Raw genomic sequence first — 15,057 nt, 5'->3', positions numbered from 1 at the left:
GATACCGGGCTGTGTTTGGAAGTAATGAATTCTCTGAAAGTAAATATTTTCAATTAAAGAAACGCCTTCAGACCATCGCACGGGGCTACACGGTGAGGTGTATTAAAGATTATTTAGCGAATATAGCTTTAAATTTGTCAATTTAAAATTTAAATGTAATAATAACCACATTCCATAAAATTACATTTACTAATTACATCACCGTTTTTTTACATCGCTTTGCTATAACATCGCTGTTGTTTTACAAACGCTATTTTCTTACGATCACTATTTTCAGATGTCGCTGATTCGTACATCGCTATATCAGTCCGGAACCCACAGTATGGATCCAGAACGGTGGACAACACTTTGAACACTTTTTATAAAATTAAAAAAGTAGTTTTGGTTTGTTTGTTATTTTTGTTGTTCACTTTGTAAAGGTGGTATGTTGAAGTAATAATAATCATAAAAAGTGACATTTATTTAACAAGCATTAATCTATGCAAAATAAAAAATGGAAAAACAGAAAATAATCAATTTATTAGTTGTTAAACTTCAGGGTTGGTGTAGAAGTGCTCTGCTAACGCAGAAGTCCGTTTTTCTACACTAACCCTGCTAACAAAAATGAATAAGAATTCTCATAGACACAAACATATTAACAACTGAAATATTAAAATCATTCTTTTCATTTCTTATGACTTGAAATTGTTCGTGTAATTTGTTTTAACAATACATTCGTCACGCTGAAATCACCTGACACCGATCTATGTTGCTTGGAAATGCTATGAACAGTTCTCATTTGAGTCTTTGTTCAACGTTGTTTTCAGGTAGTACTTTTGGTTTTAGACAAACCAGACGTTTCTTATGTCGTTTCAAGTATTCCTTTGTTTTCGCTTTAAATTCGCACTTATCACAGCTAAACCATTGAACAGCATCTGCTGAGAGATGAATTCTCTTCTCATGCCGTTTAATGTTTTCGTTATATTTCGTTTTGAATTCGCATTTATCACAATTATACCACTGGATGGCATCTTCTGAAAGATGAATTGTGTTATGTTTTTTAATGGCGCCCTGATATTTCGTTTTGTATTTGCATTTATCACAGCTATACCATTGGACCGCGTCTGCTGAGAGATGAATTTGCTTATGCCGCTTTAGGTAGTTGTTTTGTTTCGTCTTAAATTCGCATTTATCACAATTATACCACTGGATGGTATCTGCTGAGAGATGAATTGTGTTATGTTTTTTAATGTTGCCCTGATATTTCGTTTTGTATTTACATTTATCGCAGCTATACCACTGGACAGCATCTGCTGAGAGATGAATTTTCTTATGTCGTTTTAGGTAGCTGTTTCGTTTCGTCTTAAAATCGCATTTATCACATTTATACCACTTAACGGCATCTGCTGAGAGATGAATTGTCTTATGTTGTTTAATGTCTGTGTTATATTTCGTTTTGTATTCGCATTTCTCACAATTATACCACTGAATGGTATCTGCGGAGAGATGAATTATGTTATGTTTTTTAATGTTGTCCTTATATTTCGTTTTGTATTTGCATTTATCACAGTTATACCATTGGACCGCGTCTGCTGAGAGATGAATTTTCTTATGGTGTTGTAGGTAGCAGTTTCGTTTCGTCTTAAATTCGCATTTATCACAATTATACCACTGGATGGCATCTGCTGAGAGATGAATTATCTTATGTTGTTTTAGTTCGTAATTCCGTTTGGTTTTAAATTCGCATTTATCACAACAATACCACTGGAAGTGGTGAGGTGATGGCATTGCGGTCTGGTGTTTTTCCAAAACAGTTCCCTCCTTTATCTTAAAGGAACCACATTCGCCTCGGTACCACTCTTCTTCACTAACGTTCTCACATTCTTTTGTGTTAAAACATGAACCATCCAAGTGTTTAATCCACATTAAAACAGAATATGTTTCAAAAGTGCACTTCTGACATATGTAGCTTTTTACAACAGTGTCATTTTTTGGTTGATCTTGCACGCAATCAGTGCCCTTTCTGTGATATTCTCTGAAATGTTGCTTTAAAATTACCAGAAGATCGGTTTCAAAATTGCAGCCCTTGCAGTACTACTTTTCCAAATCGTTTCTTTCGCACCTGAATGATTCGAGTGGCAACCGGTGATGTTTCGCGTGATTCACCATGTTGAAATGTGATTTGGTCATGGTCATCTTCCCGTAGCCACATTTGGGGACACTCTTGCTATATTCCAAATTTCGCATTTTGATTTTATGATCTGAAATTTTAATTTCATATCAACACAAAAAAGTCTTGACTTATCTACTTGTAAATTGTGATTTGCTCAATTTACTGTACTTTTTCCAACAATAGATTCATAACATGAAAACAAAAAAGTTCCCAAGACAACATCATAATAAGTACTAGGGACTTTGAGGTAAAACACTTTAACATCGGCAACGTTTCGCTCGCCGAGTCCACATTGCACCGACCTGTCCACATGTTTATTAACCTCTATAACTCCTTTCGACAACAATCTGCCATTGGATATATCGGGTGATCAAGAACATTGTAATCAAATCTGCCTTGGATATGAAACATGTCTTTACCGATTGATGTTTCACTGTGGCATCTAGAGCTACATTATTTTAAGACCTATACAACAGGGGCGGCTCGTAAGGGAGGGCACTGGGGCGACGCCCCCCAGAAATTGATAAAGAAATAAGAATTTTTTTAATGTGTTCAATTTTTTATTGAAGATACCTATTGAATTAGTTGATTTATTTATTTTATGTCAATATAAATTTATCGTATGCAAAGATTGCAGTAATCGAACTTATCAGCGGGAAGTTTCATATTATTCTCCTTTCTTAGGCGAGGGCGGCCAGCACGGAGCCCCCGATCGCGTACTCCGCACCAACGCAGCGTCGAGTTGCGTTGCCACTATACTTGGGCCAACCAACAGATATAGTAATAAAACCGCCCCCTAGTGCCCGCGTATTTTAAATAGCAGCTTCCTATTGGCTTATTCAAAACGTGCGCAGATTTTCGAAAGCTTGATGTACAGTCGTTGACCAAAATAAAATAGGACAAAGTGTTACCTTAGACAGTTTCACAATTGAAAAATTTGTGTAGTGTAACTGAGGCGTATGTGTCTCAGACAACTTGATTTGACTTGACGATTGATTTACAAAAAGTTAGGTTGTGTTTTTTCACTTGTCATCTCGTCACTGTCACTTTGTTCAATTGAATGATTCTGAGTTTTTGAAATATTGTCGAATGATGACACTTATCAGAATTGTTTTTTTTATTTTTGACACTTTTGTTTCCTAAGAGATGGATTTCGCAAAAATATCGAATTACACAATCGAAATTTACTTTGTCCTATTTTATTTTGGTCAACGACTGTACATCCAGAAAAATTACTTGACGACATCCGACATCTCATTCGTTTTAACCTCGCTTCGGGAGTTTGACGACGTGTTTATGTTTGTTTGTTTTCCTCAGCAATTTTCGATTTGTATTACAAAATAGTTTTTTTCCAAGACTTACAAGAATGACAAATGGCAAAGAACCTGCTTCATTGTGAAACAGGCTTCGGCGTATATGGTTCTACGCAACTAGGCCACATCCCCTTTTTTTATTACTATATTTGTTGGTTGGCCCAAGTATAGAGCACTAGAAGATTCTTGGGCGGAGAAGTCAGAGCCCCAGTGTTCACAGGCTGCGTTGTAAACGAGATTTTGACGCGCCTCGGCAGTTTTTACGCTTTTAATGTTGAACTAAATTAAAGCCAGTGCTTTAAAAAACTTAATTTTTGTGTTTTTACTATAGAAGCGAAAATTGAATTAGAAACTACACAGCGTCCGGCAACCAGTATTACCTCAAATTTTGTGTGTCCTTCATCCTTTGTCGTATTGTTGATACAAAAAATTGTCTTTTCAAAACTAAAATGATGAAAATTCCAACACAAGTTGAAGGCGAGTGGTGGAATCGTCTGAGTGAATAATAGCCACCATTATACGCGAGTTGAAGACTATACTTTTTTCTTACTTTCTCTTGGAATTAGGAAAAGAACTAGTAGCTTCAGAAACAAATACAATGGAACCATCTACTTCACAAAGTCAACTACAAGAATCCCGAAACTTAAAACGTGGGAGGTGTTGGCAGTGTCCTTGAATATTGGACAGAAAATATTCAAATTGTCATTTAAAAAAAATATCGATAACATCATCACTTGAGAATAAATGACTGCTTGGATTTGTTTGAAAAAAAATTTGTTTAATTTTTAATGAATTTATTCCATACTTTTGCCGCTCACTGTATGTACACTGCTCTAATTTTGTTCATTCATGTCGGAATTTTGGAATATCTGAGCTTTAAACAGTTTTTAATTGATTGGCAGAATAACAATATGCATGTCAAAATGACAAGAATTGAAAGTGTTGTTACGGTTCCTAAAGATTTATTTACACTTTATGTGAATGTTAAATTGTGAAAATAGTGCAGTGACGGCTAAAATTTTTTGGCCGCCATAGTACAAAGAATCACGTTTTTCTACAACCGTCAAAAAAATGCATCGTTATCAAGTCGCAAAGTATGTATGTTATTTTTTGATAAATCAAAAATAGTTGGCAAAAAGTTTCCTTGGATGCTTTAATATTTTTTTTAACGTCCGTCAGAAAAAGTTTTTTCATTCGTTTGCGTTCATAAAATGTAATTTTTGAATCGGTCAAGAAGCGTTAAAAAAAGAGCCATAGCGGTTCATTTTTGCACGCATTTTGCGTTAAAAAAAGTGCCGTAATTGAGATTTTTTTGGCGTGAGTGGCCCAACTTAAAACGCGAGTAAAACGAGCGTTTTAAAGGTCCACGGGTTCACACAAGAGAAAATTTTCAAATTTTGATAATGTCGAAACAGTATATTAAAAGACAAGTTTCATAAGACCAGTCTTGAAGCACGAATTCAAGATTAAAAAACGAGTGGCGTGGCCACGAGTTATTTTAAAGAATGAGTGCTTCAAGGTCTTATGAAACGAGTTTTTTGTACTATTTTTTGTAATTTGCCCTTTTTAAGCCGTTTTTAAACAGAAATGTTTACTTTCCTCGATTTAGGAATTTTTGTGGCGGTTGGTAATGCCTTAATTTTAAAAGTAAAAATTTGATCAAGTCTTCAAAGTCGCCTTTTGTTTTATCCAAATTCTGCCAGAAAACACGAATATCGAAGATAATCTTTCATGTACACCCGCTGAAATACGTGAAATTGCCAAAAATACGGTCGCGAATTTGTTGCCTGATAAATCCTGATAAATAATTCTTTGCACATTTTGTAATTTAAACTGACAGGCATGACGAATCAAGCTTTGCCAACCTAAAAATGTTCGTAAAATGTTCCGTGAAATAATGGCTATAAGGACATCCCAGATGATGACGTCGCGTTCGTTAGTATGTCTATTAGAGAATCAAAATGGAGGCAAATTACAAAAAAATTGTTATCTAAACTTACGGGCGCCAAAAAATTTTTGTATGCCACTTGTTAGTAAAGTATCTTTTTTTTTACTCGCCGGATTTGCGCACTCGCTTCGCTCGAGCGGCAAATTTTCCTTCTCGTAAAAAAAGTATTACTTTACTCACTTGTTGCATAAATAACTATTTTTCATCGTAAAAACAGTGAAAATGGTATGATACAAATTTATAAGGAAGCACGCACGACGAGTTTAAGAGCACGACGCGTAGCGGAGTGCTTTTAACGTCGCAAGTGTTTTAAAGGCCCTTATACGCCAACGAATGGAACAAAACTAAAAAAAAATCCCTCAGGAAGTTATAACTTCAGACTGATGTACCACTCTCCACTTGTCAGAAAATTGTTAGAAAAACCTAAACTTCTATCCCTACAAAATCACACGTCAAGAATTTCGACAAGGTGATTCTGAAAGGCGCTTAGAATGCTGCAATTGGTTTTTAAACAATTTGAATGATGACAGGTTCGTAATGATGAATTGAATTAAAAAAAATGTGTTTATAAATTTGTAAATAGTTGTTAGATTGTTAAGAGTTACCTTTTTCTATAAATTTATGAATAAAAGTTTGAGATGTGTTTGTAGTAATTGGTAATACATACTTGCTTAATAAAAAAGGCAAAACATTTACACACATTAAAACCTCTGAAAAATACGTCGATAAAATCCAGCTATCAGCACGGGTTTTGTTACAGGTTTCTAAGTAGGAACAACAAAAATAAAACATAGGTTTACAATATAACAATCTAGCCAAATTTCTGCTCACTACTTGTACCTACGCTTTTTTTTTAACAGAACTGTACCAGTCTTCTTTCTATCATGAGAATAAGCAAGATACAGCATCAAAGGTTTTTCGTCAGTCACCCGGTATAACCTGACTTAACAGTTTTGTTGTTTTATTTCATTTGACAATAATTAATTATTATCGGTGCAGGCAGTTGAATCACGGACATTTCCAAGGATGACACGATTATACATTTTCTTAATCACACGATGCTACAGCGGCAGAGACACGACTTTCGCTAATGATAACGTGCTCGATTTATATTTTATTTTTTGAAATCATTTGATATTTAATATACAAATTAAGTACTTACCATTAATTCTATCAGAACAGGAAAGGGGTATTTAAATCTTTCGCAGTCTCAGTGTATTCAGTAGTGATTGTGATTGTAGTTCTGTTTTCTGTTTGGTTATCCACCACGTGGGCGGGCGCGCGACCGCGATTAACGTAAAACCACAGAATAGTAAAGAATCAGAATGTAATCTCTATTTGGCGGGATAAGTTCGTGCATCCACTCGACGCAGCTGCCTCGGCAATGTTGTGAGCGGAGATCAGCGGCGTGATCCGTAGCGTTGCGTAACCAGTAGCGTAACTTTTGATTCGACCGTGACGTGTTATCGTTTTTTCAGTTTTTTTTTTTGTATTTAAAAATTCATTTGTGAATTGTGGTTTTTGTTTCTTTGACTTTAGTTTGTGAATTGTGGTTTTTGTTTCTTTGACTTTAGTTTGTGAATTGTGGTTTTTGTTTCTTTGACTTTAGTTTGTGAATTGTGGTTTTTGTTTCTTTGACTTTAGTTTGTGAATTGTGTTTACGATGAGCAAACGCAAAACAGGAATGGTTTGTTCAGCAAGAAATTGCGAAAACAAAGCCTATAATAGCTGACTTCCATATCCCCACCACAGTTCTCAGCTATTAGGATAAACAAACCGGTTTTGTAGTGAGTTCTAATAGGGAAGTGCCAAAGTTTTAAAGTTTCTACCGGGCTTCGCTGAATAAAAAGTATATTCGAAAAAATTGTAATGTCAAAAAATGTAATTAGTGTGTGTACACCAGAGATATGGAGTTGTGCACTTGCCAAATAAAAATTTGTTCTCATGTGTAGTGCCTTCGTTTTGTGAAGTTGTTGGCTGTGCTGTGTTGCTGTGTTCTGATCATTTTATAACTGTAAGTGCAGAAATCTCGTTTGTTATCGGCCGGTATTTTTCAGAACATAAAGTTCATTCATTTTGTATTGAACTTTTCAAGGTCAAATAATTTAAATTTTGGCACTGTAATTATGTTTTGAATAGTGGCATGCATATAACCAACATAATGTGATTTAGCAATGCTCAATTCAACGTTTACGGTGTTTACCTGCATATCACTATTTACAAAACATAATTACAGGGCCAAAAAATTAAATTATTTGACCTTGCAAAGTTCAATACAAAATGAATGGACTTTAGGTTTACAACATAACCTTGCCGGTTTGTTTATCCTAATAGCTGATAGGGGTGGGGATATGGAACTGATCTATTGTACAATGGCCGGCAAAAAAAATTAGCCATCACTTTTCTGTCACATAAAAATCCAAATGTGTAATTAATGCTTTAATGTCAACCCACGACATGACATTTTGTCTTTTATTATTGTCAGGTTAACGCATGTCACTCAAAAAAATTTCTAATCTAAAATTAATTCAAAATGCCCCAGGTTTCAAAATTCGATAAAACCAGGGTTGTAACTCTATTCCAAACTGGATTGACTTGTAACCAAATTTCTACTCGTTTAGGAATTCCTAAATCCACAATCTCTTTCATAATTCGGCGTTGGCGACGGACTGGCACTGTAGCAAGAGCCCAAGAGTCGGGAAGACCTAAAGTATCCACGGGTCGGCAAGATGAAAGTTTTTTGGATACTCTGAGGAACCACCTCTTTTGAGGCTGTAAATAGGACACAGTTCCCAGTCTCAATAACAACAGCCCTTCGAAGAGTGAGGGGTAGCGAAATAAGCAGTCGAGCGGCTGCCAGAAAAACGTACTCACTCCTCAGCATTAAGAAGCAAGGGTGGGATTTGCCCTCGAATACTTGTACAAAAACGAAGTTTTTGGAGCAAAGTGGCATTCAGCGTCGAGAAGGTATTCCAGTCCTGCTCCAACGGACGTATAAGGGTGTACCGACCAAGGAACTGCAGATATGACGAGAAGTATGTCGAGCATGGGGGAGACAGAAGTGGAAGATTCTCAGTGAATATGTGGGCCTGGATTTCGACAACTAGTCCAGGAGTAATGATACACATAGAAGAAAGATTGAATAGTGAAATTTATATCAGAATTCTCGAAAATATAATGGTTCCCTCAGTACATCAAGTTTTTCCCAATTTTGATATTATTTTTCAACAAGACACCTGCAGGATACACACGGCACGACGAGTAACCACGTGGTTGAGGAACCATAATATCAACGTCATTGAAAATATGTGGGGTTTTTTGGTCCAAAATTTAAAAAGGCAACCAATTACATTTCAAAATAAAGACCAATTATTGACTGCCATTACAGACTCTTTACCCCAAGAGTACCACCATATGCCTCTCGATGCCAAGACGTTTAAGACATGTTATAGATTCGAATGGGGCCCCTATAAAATACTAATTTAATGTTTTATTGCCTGGTTCCTTTTTTCTTCTTTCTTTTTTTGTTCGTTAACTGATATTGTTCTTTTATTATTTAATAATAATTTGTGGGAATGTTTTTAAACTTACGCCATTTAACTTTTTTATAAAATCAAAGCACAAATTGATTAGGAGGGGATTTAATGAGTAATTAAAGCAAATAGTGGGTCTGATAGTAATTTCAGGTTGGACGAGTTTACTCAAATCGTATTCCACCTATAACATTTGCGTTGTTTCCAACAATATGAAACTCCTCAAAGAAAATAAATACCTACCTTTTGATGCATCTTGTGGTTACATTAATTTGAAATGTCATTGAGCGATGAGCGTTTTGACAAAAATAAAAGTGAGGTTACTCCTTCCTCACTCTACGTTAAGGATATTTTACATGTAACGTCAATATAGAGATACTGACGTTTAAATGATGGCTAATTTTTTTTGCCGGCCATTCTACCTAATAGGTCTTTTTTTCATTTTCCAACAAATAAAGATAAACCAAGGTAAGGAAATGTGAATTACTTAGTAATTTATATTGGTATTTGGTACATTTTGTAAAGAGTTTATGATTTAAATGTACTATGGTGGACAATAAATTTAGGCCGACCTGTCATTGGCTTGACATCAAATTGTGAAGCTGGCATTATGTTCAACTAACCCCATTTTCGATTTTTGTCATTCTTGTCATCGTGACAGCGATAATCAAAATTACAATTGGGAAAAGAAGCGTGCACCAGAGTGAAATGCGTACTACAAATTAGTTACGGTAGTGCGTCATGATCTGTAAGTTACGAAAAGGGCGAAACGCCAAACAGCTTGAAAACATTCAGTTTGACAAACTAACACATCAGTCATAATGACAATAAATGGTCGCTTGCATTGACTTTTTTTAAATGTCAGAAATTTGCCGGCCTAAATTTATTGTCCGCCATAGTACTATCGCGGCCAAAATACTTTGGTCGTCAATGTGACATAAATGACATTCAATTGTAAAGCAAACTTTAGGATGTTTGACCTTATTTTTTACTACTGTCAAAATTATTTTAATCTATCAGTATCATACGGGTGGGGTAAATCCCAGCTGCGGAGGCAGGGTTCAGAAGCAAAAGATCAACATGGTCGCGGTTTAGACAACCTTCAGAAGCAAGTAAGACGATTCTATATTTATCAAAAACTGAAGGTGCCATATTTTTGACAAGAATAATTTGAAATTGTCATGTATATTGACATTAATACTTGATTTACATTTGAAGTGTCAAAAAGTGACGACCAAAGTATTTTGGCCGCGATAGTACACTTCTGTGCAATAAAATTAAGCACAGCAAATACTTTATAGGTATTTTAAACGGGACATGACGAAATTCCTAGTAACAAAAGTATTTGTTTTTTTTTAGGAATGTCAAAATGCCTCGTCATTTGGACAACAATTCAATAGTTATTTACATTAGAGTACGGGAGGTGAATTTTCCGGCACGACAACTAGTTTCGAGCACGATGGCGCAGCCGAGTGCCTGATTAGTTGGAGGGCCGGAAAAATATTTGAACCTTGATTGCCCTATGGACACTAGATTGAAGTTCCTAAAATGATTTATGATGACTGATGGCCTTCCTTCAACATAAAAAAAAGTACTATGTTTCAGCCACAGCTCAAACATTGGTGAGTTGTGTCACAAACTTCGGTACAGTGCTTTAATCTACTTGAATTTTTAGTAGTTGCTTCCAATATAACCACCAACATTAACAATTCCATCACCAGTACCGTAACAGAAGCACCAGTACAACATATTGACATCTAGCCCAGAAGTAATAAAGCTGACAGTAACCAAATAACTTCTGCATTGTTCTCTAAAGTGGAGAATTGTAACATTAATGTTTACAATTACAATAACTGAAATTTTACAAAATAAGTTATGTTAATAATGTTGTAAATTATTAAAATGTCTTGTACTTAACCACTACTTCCTGGTACAAACGAATCATCTTTCTGAAGGTGAATACAAGATGTTAAGGTTAGAATGTTTAGTATATTTTTCAGTTGCACTTTGGCACCAACAGTTACTACAGTTGGTTGCAAAAAAAAACGGGAAACGAAAATTTTCCTAACGTAAATTTGATTTTGTCCTATTGTCAAAATGCCAATTGACTGATTAAATAAAAATGTTAAATAAACCAGTGGAACGGCCCGTGCTTACGCACTAAAATCAATAAAATATTAAAATTCTACGCTCACTTTCGATATCTTTCTTCTTGGCTTCTGTGTTCCCTCCTACGTCTTTGTCGTTCTCTATTTTCTGCTCTTTGTCGCTCAAGTTCGTCTAAATTATCCATTATTGTAATATTTTTCTTATAAAATTAATGACAGCTTTTACTGACACGAAACGGACACCTATTTGCAGTTAATACATATGCTGTTCCATTGTTGACCTATTCTTTTGGTGTTATAAAATGGTCCAAAACTAATTTACAGAATATAAATATTCAAACTAGAGTTCTCTTTACAAAATTTTGTAAACATCACCCCAAATCTGCTATTGAAAGATTTAATTTACCACGCGAAAACGGTGGTAGGGGTTTTTCACATCTAGAAATTCTACAACACAATCAAATTGCTTCACTAAAATAGTATATTTCAAACCAAGGTAAGAAAGTGGTTTCTTGCAGACCGCAGGCAAAGATTATAAACCGAGTCGCAGACGAGGTTTGTAAGTGCCTAAGGTCTGCAAGGACACTTTCTTAACAAGGTTTGAATACAATTTTTTTCCCTACCGGCACAACTTTGTTGAAAAAAGTCAAAAAAGATGGTTATATTCGTGATTAAAACGAAAATTTTGAGAATTGAATAGTAAGTAATATCTATTCACTTTGATTGTGACCACAACGAAAAACATAGTAGGCGCTGTTTAGCTGTGTGCTGCATACGTTTTACACTAAATATTTGTGTGGTGTGAACATGATGTGAAAATGTCAGAATTGTCAAAACTTCACCATGGTAGTAAAACAATGATTTTAATGTATTTATCAATATTAATAACGGAAATCAATATTTGAAGTAGGAGAAACTAAAAACGTCTGTCTGATTCTGTGATCACGTCTGTTGAAAAGTGGGGTTATATCCAGGTACAGATTGTTTAACGTAAAAACTTCGAAATCACCTCATGCAGTTCTGGATATTAATGTAGAACGAAGGAAATGGGTCAGTTGGCAGTAAGACAAACGCGAAAAATGCGCGGTAATCAGAACTTTCAATTAGCATTGATTCGGTAATACAAATATTTTCAGATAAAAACTAATCAGACAGAAAGTTCAAAAAAATGATTTAGAGAGGATGAAAAGGCAGAAGGTATCAAACTACAACACTTACTAGCCAAAATGTACAACAAAAAAGCACAAATAGAGTTACCTAACTTTAATAACCTTATTGGTGATGTTCGTCTTTGTGAGTTGTTTTCCCGTTGGCTTCAATAAATGTCTCGAAACAAGTCAATATTAACCGTTTGGTCCCAACTTTGAGAAGACGACGTGGCATTTTCTTTTTGAATTCTAAAGTTTTGTACCAAAACTCAATTTTATAGATATGCGCACAGTGTACGTCGAAAAACGTTTGCGCAAGTCGTTCTCCGTTCTATCTTCTGCAAGCGTGACGTTTTTGTCAAAATGACGCCTCCAAGAGTTGCCAACTGCGACTGGATTTAGTGTTATCTAAAATTCCCTATCAATAACCTAGCAACTGAAAAGTTACTAGGGAGTGGTCACAATCAAAATGAATAGATTATAGGCTGTGTTATTAGTTTAATTAACTTGTCATCGCATTTGAAGATTTGAGGTTTGTTCGAAAATTTGATATAAACAGGGTAAAGTAATCTACCTACCTAGCTTATCTGTTTATTTTCCAGATTATATGATTGACCTACCAACTTACTTCATTGAATTGGCTTTCATTTATCAATAACTTATTTCACTTTTGACACTTTTGACATTTGTATTTTGGTACAGTTTTACCATAAACATTTCATGATTAACTTTCTTACCTTAGCGAGAAAGTTGAATTTTCTCACCTCAAATGAGGTATCCACACCCTACATTTCTAACCGGTAGGGAGAAAAATTATTTTCTCAATAGAGCTCGTGATAACACTTTTTTTAATGCTTTGGTTTCAGCGGATAAAGGTTACACACCTTTAAATTTAAGTGATACTCGTAATATAATTTCAGATATTGTTGAGCCAAATATACCTGACACTATAACAAATATAAATCAAAAGTCTTTACATGGGAGATATTTTAAAGAGCTAGAACAGCCAGAAATTAATATTCAAGCTTCTCATGCATGGCTTAAAAAATCGAATATTCATCCTGAGACTGAGGGTTTTATATTTGCAATACAAGATCGTGTTATAAATACAAGAAATTATAAAAAACACATATGCGGTTTACAATCGATCATCGATAAATGTAGGATTTGCGGAACTGAAGGGGAAACCATTGAACACATCATTTCTTCTTGCACCGTTTTGGCTCAAAGCGAATATAAAAAACGTCATCATATATTCGCAAAAATTATACACATGAATTTAGCAGTTAAATTAAATTTATTAAAGGATACACAACCACATTACATTTATAAACCAGAAAGTTGTTTAGAAAATGACAATTACAAATTATATTTTGATCGCACAGTTTTAACTTACATTCACATTCAGCATAACAGACCAGACATTATTGTTTTAAATAAACAACAAAAGCAAGCATATCTTTTAGATATAGCTGTTCCAAATTCACACAATATAACACAGACATATAATACAAAAATTAATAAATATTTAGAACTCTCCGTTGCTATGAGAAATCTTTGGTGTTTAGAAAAAAATTCGATTTTACCATTTATAATTTCAGCAACAGGAATAGTACCGCAATCTCTTTTTAAAAATTTAAAAATTTTGGACTTAGAGGTTTTTTTGGACATTGGTGGTTGAAATTCAAAAAGGTATATTATTATACTCATGTCACATCGTGAGGAAATTCCTTAGCATTAACACAGAACATAAAACACAAAAAAGTCAAAATGTGGAGGCGAGACGCCGGTAATTATGTTGATAAGCACTGCACTATTACTTGATACTATTATCCGTAATAGTGTATGTACTCCGGCAAAATTGCCGTGCCGCCGGGTGGAGGTGGGATACGAAAGATTAAAGATGTGAAGTTATGTTTAACTTTGTGGCGTTTATGGTTCTCATATTCAATCGTTTTAATTTAAAGGAAATGAAAGCAATAAAGAATAATGTAGTTTTATTGAGAATTACAGAAAGTGTTCAAAGTGTTCTCCCTCAGCTTCAATGCAACTGTTAACCCTCCGTTGCATATTTTCAAATGCATTACAGAAAGTGTTCAAAGTGTTCTCCCCCAGCTTCAATGCAACTGTTACCTTCCGTTGCATATTTGTAAATGCATTTTCCAACATCTGAATGGTTATAATAACGTTGCATGCATTAGAAATTACCTAGAAATAATCTAAATTATAGTGCTCTACAGAATATTTCTTCGCCATTCTCTTGTTGTTCAGTGTTTTTAAATTAACTTTCAATAAGAAAAATGTTATGTTCTAAATCAAACATTTTGAAACGTCACTTTGACAATTCAAATTTTAAATCAAACTGTCAATGTTAGTATGTAGTGCCAACCTAATTTAAAATACACAGCCCGCTCTAATTTATAATTTAAATGATCGCACGGTACTATAGTCTGTCTGAATTCTAAGTTTCCACCACTTGTTGAATTATGTTGCCAAAATAAAAATATTTCTAATTGGGGATTGTTACAGCCAAAGTTGGCAATACCTACAATTATTTTATAAACATGAAACGAAAACAACGTAATTTACTTGACGTTCAGATACCCGCTTTTGAATTCAAACTAACCGCCAATAAAAACTATAGAAGTACGGGTGTAGGTACCGTCGGCGACCGCTTGGGAGCGTGGGTGAAAAGTCAACAGGGGATGAACGGCCATGTTTTTTTTTTACACTTTTGTCTTGACTGCAGAGTAGTGCAGAAGTACGGTGTATTCTTCTGTGTTCAAATTGTGCGATTTTAGTTGTTTTTTTATTATTGAACTGTGCTAAATGTTGCTGTCCAGCTTCTGTTTTTG

At 34.8% G+C, this 15,057-nt stretch overlaps 1 protein-coding gene across 4 annotated transcripts in view; it reads right to left on the bottom strand.

Annotated features, from left to right (window-relative positions):
- Positions 1–15,057, bottom strand: part of LOC138135022 (putative zinc finger protein 66) — a 194,888-nt gene that overhangs the window by 50,219 nt on the left and 129,612 nt on the right. The window contains exons 1-2 of one of the 4 annotated variants that reach the window (XM_069053657.1): positions 6,576–7,418; positions 442–2,240 (exon numbers count right to left, since the gene is read on the bottom strand). The exons of 2 other annotated variants lie outside the window; for them this stretch is intronic. In XM_069053657.1, coding sequence (XP_068909758.1) covers positions 775–1,905 — 1,131 coding nt within the window. In that variant the 5' untranslated portion in view covers positions 1,906–2,240; positions 6,576–7,418 and the 3' untranslated portion in view covers positions 442–774. Of the gene's footprint in view, positions 1–441; positions 2,241–6,575; positions 7,419–15,057 lie in introns of those variants that run through there. One more of the 4 variants, XM_069053658.1, reaches the window with a different exon arrangement.

The sequence above is a fragment of the Tenebrio molitor genome, chromosome 7 (assembly GCF_963966145.1).
Source record: "Tenebrio molitor chromosome 7, icTenMoli1.1, whole genome shotgun sequence".
Classification (NCBI taxonomy): Eukaryota; Metazoa; Arthropoda; class Insecta; order Coleoptera; family Tenebrionidae; genus Tenebrio; species Tenebrio molitor.
Note: the sequence above shows the minus strand (reverse complement) of the source record. Positions and strands in the feature narration are given on the sequence as shown.